We start from the raw sequence: 17,445 nt of genomic DNA on the forward strand, positions 1-17,445 counted from the left end.
TTTTAGAGATAGATGTACCCTGTCTAAGAGCAGTTTAATTAATCCTAGTGAGAGACTGGTGGTTAGCCACTGTCACTTACACTAAGTTTAGTTAACTGATTTATAATTTATTTATTTTGTTTTCAAAAAATATTTTTTATTATGTGTTCATTTTAGTGTATGCTATTCAAGTCCGCAAGCACTGTGCAGTGCAATTTTTTTCTGTGTGCAGTGTAGTATTTCTGAAAGTCAAATCCATTTTTTTAAAGCAGCAACCCATGTTTCAACACAAACATCTATTTTTGCTTAACACATGTTCATATTCCAAATTTATTTTATTAATAATAAAACAACCCCACTATCATCATTACTACTTTATCCTAATCCTACAAAGAAAATCAGGGATGGGAGGGAAAGTGGTTGTGTTCCTCAATCCACCATCAGCAATAGTTTCATGGCCTCTCATAGTCTTGGCACCTCTTCCTCAGCCATGAGGAGTGCTGACACATCTGAAGCCATTATTAAAACCACCACCACCACTGACTCAAAAATAGCAGAAGAATCTCTAGTCAGCTATGCTCTGCTGCTACCCCGTTGCACTGCTGCTCCTTCTACCACAGCTAGTTCACGTTTTACAGCTCCTGTGGCTTATGGTGGTTGAAGAAATGGGTCAGTGAAACCCATCACCTTCTGTCCCATTAGCATTCGTCAACAAAGTGCTAGTGTAGAGGCTAGAGTTATGACAGCTTCCATTGCCATTGCACTTCATCAAAGATTAATGAAGTCACACTATGCCTTCCTTTCCATGATGCCTCACTGGTGGAAGTGCATGGGAGTGGTAGTGAAGGAGATCCAACCTTACCAGCATGTCAGGCTTAAACTACAAATGGTAAGATAGCAAGCCAATCAATCTATCCAACTACGTGATGGGTTAATGGATGGAAAGTACACTTCAGCAAACTTCCTGCAGGTAGTTAGAATGGTTAGAATAGAATAGTGGGCAATTGGTTGGGAGAGCAGGCAGACACCAAATGGCAGACACCATTTGACTCATGGAGACCAACAGAACTTCCAACATTGTCAAACCTCTGCAAGATGGTTAAATTGTAGGTGTGTGCTGTGCCGCAAACATACTACATCTTGTAGTGCAACACAAAGGTGCAAACCATATTTGATTGTTCCAGGAGGTTTGCTAAGCAATTCCATAGTAGTGAGTGGGCTCACCATCTTTTCAGGCTTGCTAGATATGCTGGAAAGCATTTTGCAACAGCAGAGAACATTCCATAATCTATCTTTTTTTTTTTATTATTCTTTATTTTGTGTTGTGCAGGTGGGTACAAGATATTAACAGACGCCACAACAGCGTGTTACAGTATTGACATACGTTACATTTTTTTTATAATTTACATTTTTTATAATTTTAACTAGCTTAGACAATTATATTGTTAGAGTAAAAGTATATAAAACAAGTGAGAACACTTAATGGATAACAGTGTAGATAAGACATTACGTGACATATAAGGTTACACTTTTCTATATTAAACTAGATAATGCTTATGATCGACAAAGATTATATCATTATGAGAGTTGGGTGCTATCTGGACAGGTCTGACTGCCATTCAAGACATGAGTTGAGTAATTAAACAACATAACTCTATTAGATGTAAGACAAAAAAAAAAATACTGAATACTGTAGGATTATTTCAGATCATTGTAAGCCTACGGACTTATCAGTTGTATAGTGCATTGGATTTGAATCAATTATAATTATAGTCACCAGTCGCCTAGTTTTACACAGTTTAGATGCAATTTGTCTATAAGGTTAGTGGTCTCATCATTCCATTTTACAGGCAGTTAACGTTTTATTTCTAACTAGAACTAAATAATAAGAGGAAGGCAGTGTGTGACTTCCGTTAATTCAGAAAGTCCCCTTCACCAAAATATAGTGGGACACAAAACTGGGTCATGGGATTTAAAGGCATGCTGTAAGCTGCCGCTGGTAGGATAAACACAACAGTGAGTCCAGCTCTGTGTAATTCCAATACAACAAGAAATTAAGATTAGTTGCATTAGGCTTGGACACCCATGGAACACTAAAGGTTTCTGTTGCAGATATAAAGATGAGAACTCAGCATAATAAATGACAAAATTGACAGAAAGGAATATCCTAAACAGAGTGTAACTGAAAGTACAATGCAGAACATTTCCACGCTATACGTGGTACTTTTTGTTAGGTATTACGTTTTTTTTTTTTTTAGTTTTTTTTATAATCATAAGGCTTTATAACAATAGAGTAAATACCTGGTGAGGTACTAATACGCACAACAGGAGAAGAGAGATCACAATTTTAACTATCATAAGAGGGCATTTGGGGAGTCATGAACAGTTATAGCAGTGGAGGCATCACAGGCAGCGATCAGGAGGTAGTCTGCCCGATTGCAACCTATACTGTCCAGTCAGCCTATGCCCAGGGGCGGTAGGTCGTTTTTTCCGCTGCCATTAGCCATCTCGTTTGTGAACCCCCCGGCTGTGTGAGCTTGTGTGTAGCTTTGTGCCATTACCTCCTGGGCGGCTGCAGGACGCCAAGCAGTGGCTAGCCCTGTGAGGGGCTGCTTGTGTGCCCGGGTAGTGTGGGTCTTTCGAGGTAAAGAGTTGTGTCCAGGTGATTTTCTCAGCTGGGGCCTTGTGTCAGGTCGGCTGCGGAACTTTGCCGGGCGGGTTCTTTGGCGCCGGAATGGTTTCGGGCCTCTGGGTGCCGATGTGGTTATGTAAGCCAATTTAGTCCCTAGGGTGGGAAGTCCCAGGAATGCTGTGGGCCTTTGGCAGGGTTCCACGTTGCGTCCCGCCGGCTGCTTTCTGTTTAGTCTCTTGAGCTTGGTTGGAGTGTGTGGCCTTTTCCGGTTTCCCCTTGTGACCATCTTCGCTGTGCGATCCCAGGTTCGGTGCTCAGCGTGAGATGGGAGCCGATCAGGTGAGTGCCTGCTTGTTTGCGGGGAGGCTTGTTGGAGTGCCCGGTTTGCCAGTTTAAGCCAAAAGGCATTGAAGGTAGCCTCCAGCTTAGTCTGAAGCTCGGACTGATGGAGGGGGAGGCACGTGGTTTCCGCCATGTTTGGCGCGTCGGCTGCTGAGACAGTCGTTGGCTTGCTTGGTTTCACCTCCCCTTCTCTCCGGGTAGGTGTGTGTCCGATTGGACCGGGATAACCCCCGCCGGTCGGGGAGGGGGGACAGGTTGCTGGCAGGTCAGTTCCTCCGGTTCGTGGACTGGGAGAGCGGCCGTCTCTCCCTGTCTCCGTCGCGTGTAGGCCCCAGCCAGCCATCGTGGGTTCCCGATCACCGAATCGCTCGTGGAAAGCGTCAGGCGTATCAGCGGGACCTTCTCTATATAGATAGGGTATCCCGGAAGTTTTATGTCTCGGTTTTTAGCGAGTTAACGGTGCTAGTCGAGGAATCCAGCAGGAGCTCAGCCTTCATGCGTCTGCTCCGCTTGCTGGCTTGGCCCCGCCCCCTCCATAATCTATCTTTTGACCACTCCATAATCTATCTTCTGACTACTCCCCGCTCAGATCTCAAGCTGGTATTAGCTCATCTTGTGCCATTACAGAGTGAACATATCTGAAGCATATCAGACTGGTCCCACCCATATCAGGTGCAGAGGGAACTTCAGATATGTTCTCTTTGCTTCAGATATGCTTCAGATATGTTCTCTCTGTAATGGCACAAGATGAGCTAAAACCAGGTGAGATCTGAGCAGGGACCCACCAAACGGCAGTCTCACCTCTCTTGCTACTTGTTTCTCTCTCCTTTAGTTTAAAGGGCAATCCAGACGTGGACCCCTTGCTCACGGTGCCTAAAGGGATATTGGTTATAACTCACTGATAATACCTTACAAGGTTGAAACGATCGTCTGTGGTTGCTGTATCTCTTGTGCAGAGGAAACTTGCTGGCATTTCAGATCTGGACTGCCTGTACGGGTGGGACCAGTCTGATATGCTTCCTTCAATACTGCCCTCTGGAACGCACGCTCTGTTTGCAATATTACTAAATCCACTGCTGTCCATGACTTCTTCATCTCTCGTTCAATAGATTTACTAGCCTTAACAGAAACCTGGCTCTCCCCCTCTGACACTGCTACCCCTGCATCTTGGTCCTTCGGTGGTCTTCAACTTACCCACAACCCAAGAAACTCTGAATGTAAAGGTGGTGTAGGGTTTCTCCTCTCCCCTCACTGTTCCTTTAAACCTCTACCCACCCCCCCTTCCCTCTCTTTCCCATCATTTGAAATACATTCAATTTGCCTTTTCAAACCCTTCTCTGCTAACATTGCTGTTATTTATCGTCCCCCTGGTTCCCCTGTTCTCTTCCGTGACCACTTTGCTTCCTGGCTACCCTATTTCCTCTCTTCTAACATTCCATCCATAATTCTCGGGGACTTCAATATTCCTATTAACCCACCTTTGACCTCTGCAGCCTCTAAACTACTTTCAATTACTTCCTCCCTCGGGCTATCACAGTGGGTTAATTCTCCAACCCATGTAGCTAGCAAAACCCTTGACCTAATCTTCTCTTATGCATGTACAGTATCTAATATCTGCAACACTCCTATTTCCTCTGATCACCACCTCTTATCATTTGCTCTCGTGTACCCCCTCACCCAACAACCTCAGCCTAACCCCCCTCATCTCAGGAGGGACCTTAATTCTCTTGATCTCCAGCAGTTGTCAGCTGATATTGATTCACAACTGCTGTCTATCCCTACCCTCTCCTGTCCTTCACTGGCCATCTCCGCATATAACACTACCCTCACCTCTGCGTTGAACGCTGCAGCACCACTCCAAACAAGCACCTCAAGGAGGACCCGCCCCCAATCAATACGCTACCTGCAAAGATGCTCCTGTTGTGCTGAACGCTCCTGGAGGAAGTCTCGCACCCAGTCAGACTTTCTCCATTATAGATTCATATTGTGTTCATACAGCACAGCCTTTGCCCTTGCCAAACAGTCCTACTTTTCCTCTCTTATTATTTGATGCTCTCTTTGACACCTTTAATTCTCTTCTTCGCCCTGCTGTGGCCACCCCCCAAACTAACCTTACTGCTGATAACTTTGCATGTTACTTTACTGACAAGATTGAACAGCTAAGGAAAGAATTCTCCCCTCCTTGCCATTCTGTTTCTCAACCACACATAGATCATGCCTTTCCTACCCTTCAGACATTCTCCCTGGCTACTGACCAAGAGGTGGCTGCTCTTCTGTTTTCCTCTCGCCCCACCACTTGCCCGCTCGATCCTATCCCATCTCACCTTATTAGATCTCTCTCCACTTGTCTTGTGCCTTCCTTAATGCACATCTTCAACTGCTCTCTCTCTTTTAACATTGTTCAGCATTTAACCCCAGGGGGAGTATCCGTTGTATGTGTTGCATACTAAAAAAACATCCCTCGACCCGTCCACCCCCTCTAACTATCATCCCATATCCCTGCTCCCTTTTTCCTCAAAGCTTCTGGACAGACTTGTCTTTACCCATGTGTCTCATTTCCTCAATTCCAACTCTCTCCTTGACCTTCTTCAATCTGGCTTCCACCCTCTCCACTCTACTGAGACTGTGCTTATCAAAGTTACTAACAACCTAATCACAGCTAAATCCAAAGGCCACTACTCCATACTAATTCTTCTTGACCTCTCTTCGGCCTTTGACAACGTTGATCATTCTCTCCTTCTTCAAACTCTTCAATCATCAGTCTCTGTGACTCTGTCCTCTTGTGGTTTTCCTCGTATCTCTCCCAACGCTCATTGAGTGTCTCCTTTTCTAATGATACCTCCTCTCCTCGTCCTGTCTCTGTTGGAATCCCCAAAGGCTCTGTCCTTGGTCCCCTTCTATTTTCTCTTTATACTGCCTCTCTTGGCAAACTTATTACCTCTTTTGGATTCCACTACCACCTGTACGCTGATGACACCCAGTTATATCTCTCCTCCCTGGACCTCTCCCCTGCCATCCTGCAACGTGTCACTGCTTACCTTTCTTCCATCTCTGACTGGATGTCCTCCCGCTTTCTGAAACTCAATATCTCTAAAACTGAGCTCCTTGTCTTTCCTCCTCCTAATACTGATCCTCCTCTTTCGCTCTCCCTTTAAGTTTGTGGTACCCACATCAGTCCATCCTTGCAAGCGCGCGGTCTTGGCGTCATACTTGATTCTAGCCTCACCTTTGAGCCTCACATCCAGCATGTTGCCAAATCCTGTAGAGTCAATCTTAAAAACATAGCCCGCATCCGCCCCTTTCTTACAGAAGATGCTACCAAGGAGCTTGTCCATGCTCTAGTAATTTCCCACATGGATTATTGTAACCCTCTCCTAATTGGTCTTCCAAAAAGCCGTACTGCACCACTACAGTCCATAATGAACGCTGCTGCCAGACTGATTTTCCTCTCTAGTCATTTATCTCACACCTCACCCCTCTGCCAGTCCTTACATTGGCTTCTTGTATGCTATTCAAGGTACTAATTCACACCTATAAAGCACTGAACAACTCTAAGCCCCCCTTATATCTCCTCACAGATCCATAGGTATGTCCCTTCTTGGTCTCTCCGCTCTGCCCATGACCACCTCCTGTCCGTTGTCCGCACCCGTACGGCCAACTCACGCTTGCAGGACTTCTCGCGGGCGGCTCCCTTCCTATGGAATAGCCTGCCTACCGCCATCAGACTCTCCCCTAGTCTTGCATCTTTCAAGAAGTGCCTTAAAACCCATCTCTTTAGGAAAGCTTATGGCCTCCAAGACTAACCCCTACCTCACATACCTGTCTCTTGCCCTCTCCTAAAGGGCAGCCCACCTTATTTGACTGCAAATTCCTGTCCTAATGTGTTTTACCTCCTATAGAATGTAAGCTCGATTGAGCAGGGTCCTCTTCAACCTATTGTTCCCGCAAGTTTTTTTGTAATTGTCCTATTTATAGTTAAATCCCCCTCTCATAATATTGTAAAGCGCTACGGAATCTGTTGGCACTATATAAATGTCAATAATAATAATAATATGTTCTCTCTGAGCGGGCACCGAAGGGCAGGCTAATTGAGCTGTTTTCCGTTCTCACCTCTCTTGCTACTTGTTATTCTTTCCCTATATTGCTTTATTGCTACTTGTTTTTCTTTCTTATATGCAGTCCTTCCATGAGTACAGCTTGAATAAACTAATTCTGTAAATAATATTCTTAGTTTTTCTAAAACTGATGTCTGTAGACTAGCACAAAAGCCCTGAAAATATATATTTTAAAACCTTGCTATTTTTGATTTTTCCATCTTAGTCATTTGTGATCCAGACCATTTTTAACTGACAGTATTTTTGGACACCTAAGCCTTTTCTCATAGTGTCAGTTTTCTCTGTAAGGATATGACTATGGGCCCTGTAGAAACATAGAAACATAGAATGTGACGGCAGATAAGAACCATTCGGCCCATCTAGTCTGCCCAGTTTTCTAAATACTTTCATTAGTCCCTGGCCTTATCTTATAGTTAGGATAGCCTTATGCCTATCCCACGCATGCTTAAACTCCTTTACTGTGTTAACCTCTACCACTTCAGCTGGAAGGCTATTCCATGCATCCACTACCCTCTCAGTAAAGTAATACTTCCTGATATTATTTTTAAACCTTTGTCCCTCTAATTTAAGACTATGTCCTCTTGTTGTGGTAGTTTTTCTTCTTTTAAATATAGTCTCCTCCTTTACTGTGTTGATTCCCTTTATGTATTTAAATGTTTCGATCATATCCCCCCTGTCTCGTCTTTCCTCCATGCTATACATGTTAAGATCCTTTAACCTTTCCTGGTAAGTTTTATCCTGCAATCCATGAACCAGTTTAGTAGCCCTTCTTTGAACTCTCTCTAAGGTATCAATATCCTTCTGAAGATAGGGTCTCCAGTACTGTGTACAGTACTCCAAGTGAGGTCTCACCAGTGTTCTGTACAATGGCATGAGCACTTCCCTCTTTCTACTGCTAATACCTCTCCCTATACAACCAAGCATTCTGCTAGCATTTCCTGCTGCTCTATTACATTGTCTGCCTACCTTTAAGTCATCAGAAATAATCAACCCTAAATCCCTTTCCTCAGATGTTGAGGTTAGGACTCTATCAAATATTCTGTACTCTGCCCTTGGGTTTTTACGTTCAAGATGCATTATCTTGCACTTATCCACATTAAATGTCAGTTGCCACAACTCTGACCATTTTTCTAGTTTACCTAAATCATTTTCCATTTGGCTTATCCCTCCTGGAACATCAACCCTGTTACATATCTTAGTATCATCCGCAAAAAGACACACCTTACCATCAAGACCTTCTGCAATATCACTAATAAAAATATTAAAGAGAATGGGTCCAAGTACAGATCCCTGAGGTACCCCACTGGTGACAAGCCCAAGCTTCGAATATACTCCATTGACTACAACCCTCTGTTGCCTGTCACTCAGCCACTGCCTTACCCATTCAACAATATTGGAATCCAAACTCAAAGATTGTAGTTTGTTGATAAGCCTTCTATGTGCAACAGTGTCAAAAGCCTTACTGAAATCGAGGTAAGCAATGTCTACTGCACCACCCTGATCTATAATTTTAGTTACCCAATCAAAAAAATCAATAAGATTAGTTTGGCATGATCTCCCTGAAGTAAACCCATGTTGTCTCTGATCTTGAAATCCATGTGTTTTTAGATGTTCAACAAGCCTATCCTTTAACATGGTTTCCATCACTTTCCCCACTACTGAAGTTAGGCTTACTGGCCTATAGTTGCCCGACTCCTCCCTATTACCTTTCTTGTGAATGGGCACAACATTCCCTAACTTCCAATCTTCTGGGACTACTCCTGTTATCAATGATTGGTTAAATAAATCTGTTAATGGTTTTGCTAGTACACCACTAAGCTCTTTTAATAGCTTTGGGTGTATTCCATCAGGTCCCATTGACTTATTTGTCTTTACTTTTGACAGTTGAAATAGAACCTCTTCCTCTGTAAACTCACGTGTAATAAATGACTCATTTATCCTTTTTCTTAACTGAGGTCCCTTTCCTTCATTTTCATCTGTAAATACCGAACAAAAATATTCATTGAGGCAGTCAGCTAGACCTTTATCCTCATCTACATACCTTCCTTCTTTTGTTTTTAATCTAACTAATCCTTGTTTTACTTTTCTTTTCTCATTTATGTATCTAAAAAAGGTTTTGTCCCCCTTTTTTACTGACTGTGCTATTGCTTAGCCTCTTTCTGCCTAATCTTATAGGTCATTCTGTCTTCCTCACTCTGGTTTTTTTTATAATTACTAAATGCTAACTTTTTGTTTTTTACTATTTTGGCTACATCTGTGGAGTACCACAGTGGTTTCTTGAATTTTTTGCTTTTACTGACAAGCCTAATGCAATTTTCTGTTGCCTTCAGTAGTGCAACTTTTAAATAATCCCATTTCTTTTGGACTCCATTTAAATTGCTCCAGTCTGATAATGACTCCTTTACACATATTCTAATTTTGGAAAAGTCTGTTTTTCTAAAGTCTAAAACTTTTGTTTTTGTGTGGTGTGACTGACTGATGATCACTGGATCCTAAACTTTCACCTACAGTAATATCTGATACCAAATCTCCATTTGTTAACACTAAATCTAGTATGGCCTCTTTACGAGTTGGCTCCTCAACGACTTGTTTTAGAGACAATCCCAGTAGGGAGTTTAGAATATGTGTGCTCCTGCCACAAGTAGCTATTTTTGTTTTCCAATTTATATCAGGAAGATTAAAGTCACCCATGATGATAACTTCCCCCTTCATTGTCATTTTAGCTATTTCTTCAACTAGTAGATTATCTAACTCTTCAATTTGTCCTGGGGGCCTATAAATCACACCTACACGAGTTACTGTGTGATTACCAAATTCTAATGTAGCCCAAACTAGACTAGATTTTATGCTATTCTTTACACACAGGGCCACCCCTCCCCCTTTCTTGCCTTCCCTGTCTTTTCTATATAAAGAGTACCCTGGTATTGCTATGTCCCAGTCATTTTTCTCATTATACCATGTCTCAGTAACAGCGACTAAATCTACACTATCAGTTGCCATTATTGCCACAAGTTCATGGATCTTATTCCCTAAACTGCGAGCATTTGTAGACATGACTCTAAGCTTATCATTTTTTAACACACTTGCTACAGGCACCTTCTGTCCTTGTTTTGGGGGACAATTGGATTGATGTTTTATCACCCTTTTGCCCCCCCCCCCTCCTAGTTTAAATACATCCTAGCAAAACCTCTGAACTGCTCACTGAGAACATTTGTTCCCTTTTGAGAAAGATGCAAACCATCTTTTTTGTACAGTTTATTTCCATTCCAAACAGAGCTACCATGAGCAATAAAGCCAAATCCTTGCTCCCGACACCATTCACCAAGCCACAAGTTAAAGTCCCTAATACGCATCCGCCTGTCATTCTGAGTGTTATGCACAGGCAGAACTTCAGAGAATGACAATGTGGAAGCAACCTGCCGTATATCATTGGCAAAAACACTAAAAACTTCCTTAACCTCTGAAACCTCATTGCAAGCCAAGTCATTTGTCCCTAAATGGACAAGTACATCCAATTCCCCTTCCTGCTTTGCTTGCTTAACAATATTACCGATATGTCTCCTGTCTCTGTGAGCAGTAGCTCCGGGAAGACACCTCACAAGACCACCATTGTCCATCTCCACACCTCTTATGATGGAATCCCCCACCAACAACTGCTTTCTATTAGGCCTCACCGTAGTCTTCAAGCCTCTCTGCACAACACCACTAGCCTCAGTGCCTCTCTGCACAACACCACTAGCCTCAATGCCTCTCTTCACAACACCACTAGCCTCAATGCCTCTCTTCACAACACCACTTGCCTCAGTGCCTCTCTTCACAACACCACTAGCCTCAGTGCCTCTCTGCACAACACCACTAGCCTCAGTGCCTCTCTGCACAACACCACTAGCCTCAGTGCCTCTCTGCACAACACCACTAGCCTCAGTGCCTCTCTGCACAACACCACTAGCCTCAGTGCCTCTCTGCACAACACCACTAGCCTCAGTGCCTCTCTGCACAACACCACTAGCCTCAGTGCCTCTCTGCACAACACCACTAGCCTCAGTGCCTCTCTGCACAACACCACTAGCCTCAGTGCCTCTCTGCACAACACCACTAGCCTCAGTGCCTCTCTGCACAAAACCACTAACCTCAGTGCCTCTCTGCACAACACCACTAGCCTCAGTGCCTCTCTGCACAACACCACTAGCCTCAGTGCCTCTCTGCACAACACCACTAGCCTCAGTGCCTCTCTGCACAACACCACTAGCCTCAGTGCCTCTCTGCACAACACCACTAGCCTCAGTGCCTCTCTGCACAACACCACTAGCCTCAGTGCCTCTCTGCACAACACCACTAGCCTCAGTGCCTCTCTGCACAACACCACTAGCCTCAGTGCCTCTCTCCACGACACCACTACACTCTGAAAGTGCAGAAAATGAATTATGTAGAGCGACAGACTGTGCAATATGCCTTTTAGCCACAACTCCAAGTCTACCAGATCCTACAGTAATCCATCTGCCATTCCTAGTATGTCTCTGCGGCAGTGGCTTTGCAGCAGTTCCAGCCTGAGTTTGTTTACCAGATAATTTACAAATCTCAGACTTCAAAAATACAATCTCCTGCCGCAAAATAGAGAACTGTCTACAGATTAGACAACAACCAAACCTCCAAAAAGTGGAACGTGAAACAAATGCAAAGCAACTATTACACTGAACTAAGTCTGCCATTCCAATGAGGTGAATAATTTAAATCAAACAAACCTTAACTTTTTATTTATCCTCCTGAATACCTCGGATTACCTCCAGGTTATCTCCAGAATATCTCCAACCACACACACACTTAGAAGCAACACTCTCCAGAATATCTCCAACCACACACACACTTAGAAGCAACACTCTCCAGAATATCTCCAACCACACACACACTTAGAAGCAGCACTTAGATGAAGCAACCAAGCTCTATTAGCCAAGGTAATGACAACTACCCTTATATACTCCTAAAATTACCTCCCACTAGGAATGTTTAACACCTGGGTAGGCCTCTGCTTATTAGCAAACAATAGCTAATTTAAATAGCAATCAATAGCAAGTAGCTACCTAATCCAATCAAATGCCTTATAATTGTAGGCTTGTTGATCTTCTTCTTTTCACACCCACTTACCTGTTTGACTGAATCCACTACTCCAGTTGATCACAGCCATCTACAAAAATATTTTTTGGGGGGTTTTTATTGCACAATGTGCACAAGTGATTCATCATCAAAATGATTAATTATCAAAATCCAGAGCATGCTTGTGCACCCTAGGAGTGATAGAGATATTACTGATGCAAGGGTTTAATCCTTCAGGTTAGCAGAGAGCTTTGCATTTTACTGCTTATTGTCCTGTGATGCATATGTTTATATTTGTCTTTGGCTTCTACTGAATTTTGGAAATTATAGATTCACATTGTGTAATCCACTGAATCCTGAAATTCTACCACAAGGCCTTTTTACTGTATCTTCTCAATTTTTATCTTCAAGTGCTTGTGGCAAGCATTATTTCATCCTTGAATATAAAGACAACTATTATGGCTTTCAAGCATATGACATCTGTTCCTGATCTGATATATTTTTGAGACCAAATATAGCATGCACCAGAAAAAGACTGTACATGCATTTGGTATTTTTGGATTCTTGGTGTTTAAAATATTGATCTGGACTAGCATATCTTTAATTTAATAAGTCTTGTCTCACAGTTTTCATGTCATTTTTTAGATATTTATTGCTGTGGATTGCTAAGCGCCAGGAAAAGTGACTGTACTGGGCTTCCTAAGTCAATGCTGAAGAATACTGAAGTACCCCAGTGTCGAGGGCAATATGGAATTAAGATGAAGAAAAATATGTCTCTCATATGCTGGTACAACAGAGGATATTTTCGTTTTCTCACTAATGCCTATTCTCCTGTTCAGCAAGGTGGGAGCAAAACATGTTGTGAATTATTTTTGTTAAAATGCATTTTTATAAATTATGTGTACTTGTTATGTCAGTTGAATATGAAACTTCATTTCAAAATTACTGGAGTTTTGATATCTTCCCAAGCATTCAAGTCAACCATTCAGGATGTTAGGCAAATACAGTGATATTATAACTAATATAGCTTTTCTACTGTCATGAACGGGTTGTAGCAGATCCCATTATATCCAGTATCCAAGGAGGGGCACTGGATGTTTGAAATTGAAGCCCAGTGTATTGTGTGTGTATAGATAATGTGATACAGTGAATGGTGTGGTATGTGAGGATGTTTATATTTCTGCTAATTTCCTCAGAGAGGCATATGACATTTAACCCCAGGGGGAGTATCAGTTGTATGTGTTGCATGCAACACAACTTAATGTTTAGTTATGGGCCCTGAGAGAAATAAAATCCAGGCCAGGGTTTTGGACTGTCTACTGTATGTATGTAGCGGGGAATGTGGTGCGACTAAGAGTAAGGAGACTACCCCAATTCTCCCCCCAATAACGACAAACAACGAATATTGGATGAAACAGGCCACAGCATTTATTAAACTTACAACTGTAGGACTCATCCAAACTTTTTTTTCCTTTAATTCAAATATAAATAAACACATAAATATATATATACATACCATAATTAAAATATAAATTACACTTATTGCCCTACAGCCTCCAACTTAAATAACCGTCCTTGCCAACGAACTTAACCAGGTGTCTATGCACCAAAAACTTTACCCACTGGTGTCTCACCTCCCCCCTCGGCCAAACCAAACATTCCCATCTTAAATGCTCTACCACTAGCTCACTAGCTGGGTTTTTGCTCGGTGGGCACGTCCTATTTGGTAACTTAAAAGTTTACCTTACAGAGCAGGGGAGGTTGAGACCCACCTTGTCCATCTCCTGACATTCCATCTGCTCTCCAACCCTGTTGGCAAGGACACGCTCCCCGCCACAAACCCCGCTGTTTTAAACCTAAAATCAGCGGGGAGCCCCACCAAAACCAACCAGGCCTGTTCCACCACTTCCTGCATGGCAAGACGAAAAAAGGTCTAGCCTGACCTCCATCACCCAGAAACACAGTAACTGCGACACATGCAAAAACACCCTGTGGCAAACCAAAATCCCCTTACCCTCAAACACACCTAGAGGCCCTCCAATTTTGCTTCACACGGCAGCGCACCATGCACTGATTATGGGCCTGCTGCCAAAAGACCCGGGGAATGACCTTCAACCAATCGAGTTCATTTATTTATTTAAATTTTATTTATTATTATTATTATTATCATTATTTTTTCATTAATTTATTTATTTTTGAACTGCCTTTGTTATAACATACGACAAGTACTGTATAACACATCCATAACTTATTATAATAATCTCTCTTCTTTTCTGAAACCAAAACGTTAAACATAAATAACCATAACTTAACATATATAACTTAACGCACAGGGTCATACAGTGAACCCAACACCATGCATCACGAAACAACTAAAACAAGCACCAATACCCTCTTAAGGGCAGACGCCAAACACCACCTTGGACCGTCCCAAGCTCAATGCCCGCCAGGTGGATAACCGGAACATTAGGAACAGGTGGGACAGCTAAACCTGCTCCGGGAGGAGCCGAACCCATTTCATACCTCCGGCACCAAACCAACAAACCTCTGCTTCAGAAGGTGCACAACCCAATGGCTCACCTCCCGGATGGACACCCGCATGCCACCTGGGAGTATAACCAGGAAAAAGACATCCAGATATTTCCTGTTTTCCAAATGCATCCTGGGAATTGTTACTTGTACCTAAAGAACTGGTATTAATTTATCTACCTCAAAGGAATGAATGGTTGAGCCACCGCCGCCGAGAATTGAACCCGCAACCCCCCCAAGTATTGAACAAATTCTACGAAACCAGCATTACTTCACTGAGCCATCTCACCATACCCCCTCCCGGTTCTCTGCACTATGTGCGCTGACATACCCATCCTAAAAGCCTCCAAGGCAGCACTAAACTGAAAGGAATGCCACAATATTCCTTGCTGTCAATCCCCAGAGCTATCAGACTCGAGCGAAAGACCCAAAGAATTGGGAATGGGAAAGAAAAGATCCCATCCGCATAACTCAAAAGAGGGCCCATGCATACTGGGCGAGGTTCACAGTTCCCACAAAGGAAAAGTGCAACAGCCAAACCCCCATACCCTTCCTGAAAAACATCCGACCTGGATTGTGAAATACTTATAGTGATATGATCCGCAGGGTGCTGAATGCTGGCAAACAATACCCCACCACCGCATGGCCTACCAGGAATCACCAATACCCCAACATGTACGGCCCCCACATGTTGGGCCCAGGTGGCCTTGGAAACCAATCCACGGACCCATTCCATCACTCTGCCAGAACGAGCGACCAGATGTCCGCCCGGGAAAGGCGTCCCCTCCAGATCCGCCTGCGGAGCGACCGACCCCTAAGCAAGCAACCACCGGAGGGGAGGAGGCTATCAGCCAATTAATGTCCAAATTCTCGCAGTGAAACCCTACCCTTAGATCCAGAAAACGTGACCCCCAGACCTCCACCGCCACCAAAAAGGTGAAAAGCTCCAAAAAGGCCAGATTCTTTGCGAGGCCAGAGACATGCCAACTGTCCGTCCACACGGGAGCACATCAACTAGAGCCCAGAATGGCCCCAAACCCCACCGCGCTAGCCACATCCGTAAACAGGTGGAGGTCAGAGTTAGAAACCTCCGGCCTTTGCCAGTAAGACCGGCCATTATATGCAGCCAAGAAGGAGTCCCAAACCACCAAAACCTCCCACAGCGTCCGAGTGAGCCAAATGAAATGGCGAGGCCCAGATACCCCGGCCGTCGCCGCGGCCAGACGCCGGTTAATGGGATGGATCCGACAGGCAAAATTCAGCTAACCCAGGAACGACTGCAGGCAGCGCAGCTTAATCTTGCGCTGCCCCATGGCCAATGTCACCTTGCGCCGCCAGCCTTGTATCTTATCCAAAGGCAAGCGGCATTCCCCTGCCAAAGAGTCAATTTCAATGACCAAACAAGTGCAGGTATAGGTGCTCACTAAAATAACTAAATAACAGGCAGCAGTAAACCAGCAGGACTTCCCAATACATGCTAATTATAACCAGAAAGTGCAAAGACAAAAGTTGTATACCGCGCCACAAACGTATTTAAAGTGTACAGAGTGCAATAAACGTATATACATACATACAAGGTTTTCTGGTACTATGGTGGTTCACCCTTAAAAGAAACCAAATACAAAACAATGATTGTGCAGATTGTCATTAAATAGTATAGTCTATACAGTAAGAGGAGAACCAGTAAAAGTGCTAACTCACACTTTGCAGAGCTGTCCCCATCTTAGGATATATATATATACTGGAATATGGCGTCCAATTCTCCACCGCCGTATATGTATAAAAACAAGAGCAAAAAAACTAATTCCAATGGCATTGTATGTACAATCCGATATAATAAAATAAAAGAGTAGGTATCCTACTTACGATTTCCAGAGCAAAAACTTGCTATGGTGATGAGAGCGTATGGTGGTATGATCCCCGCCAAAAGATATAAGCAGGATTCAATTGTGCACCAGGAACAAATAGAGATTAGTAGGAAAAAGCTATATCTTTATTTATACACAAATAGTTAAAATCTATATATAAAAAAAACAACAACAATCAGCTGCCACATATTACTATAGTCTGTTCAAAAATGTCTGAATCATATCCTGCTATTGGAATATAAAATTGTCAGAATCATATGCTACTATTGGAATTTAAGGATTTATTTACAACTTTATTTGTCACCAGCTTACATGACCTTTCATAATACATTATATATGCATATATGTTCTATTTAGATTGTTATATATCGTATAAGGCCAGTAAGTATACTACCTCTCATTTATTAATAAAGGTTCATCAATATAATAATTTTATTTTGTCTAGCATCACTCATGTGTGTTGTATAATCCTTCTCTCACCACCAATACTTCCAATTGGTATCCTTTTGAGAGAAATCCACTCTGCGCTGTGTTTTAATAGTGAATGTAATATCCCTCTATTGACATAGATTATTTTAAGCAAACAAATATGTTTGAATGACTATCTGTTCCTGTCCAAATCTGAGATGATTAAATTGCGTATACGCAGAAGTAAATTCACACTGACACATGGAGTTCAGGTTAAAACGAACTTCAGAAAATTTAATGGCATCTGGTTTAAAAGCGGGTATGCAGACCCTTTTAAAGGCAATATTACATCATCATAGAATATCAAGATAACAACAAATAAACATCATTAATTGGTCTATGTGCTAAGTGGTAAATTAAATGCCCTCCCATCTATATTAGTAATTGGCTTAGGGGTTTAAGTGGCTAGTGGGGCATCCTC

At 42.9% G+C, this 17,445-nt stretch overlaps 1 protein-coding gene across 1 annotated transcript in view; it reads left to right on the forward strand.

Annotated features, from left to right (window-relative positions):
- PGBD5 (piggyBac transposable element derived 5) overlaps nt 1-17,445 on the forward strand; it is a 483,316-nt gene that overhangs the window by 385,865 nt on the left and 80,006 nt on the right. Inside the window, exon 5 of the mRNA XM_063443400.1 lies at nt 12,805-13,002. Within this exon, the coding sequence (XP_063299470.1) occupies nt 12,805-13,002 (198 nt within the window). The remainder of the gene's footprint in view (nt 1-12,804; nt 13,003-17,445) is intronic.

The sequence above is a fragment of the Pelobates fuscus genome, chromosome 2 (genome assembly GCF_036172605.1).
Source record: "Pelobates fuscus isolate aPelFus1 chromosome 2, aPelFus1.pri, whole genome shotgun sequence".
In the NCBI taxonomy this organism is placed as follows: domain Eukaryota; kingdom Metazoa; phylum Chordata; class Amphibia; order Anura; family Pelobatidae; genus Pelobates; species Pelobates fuscus.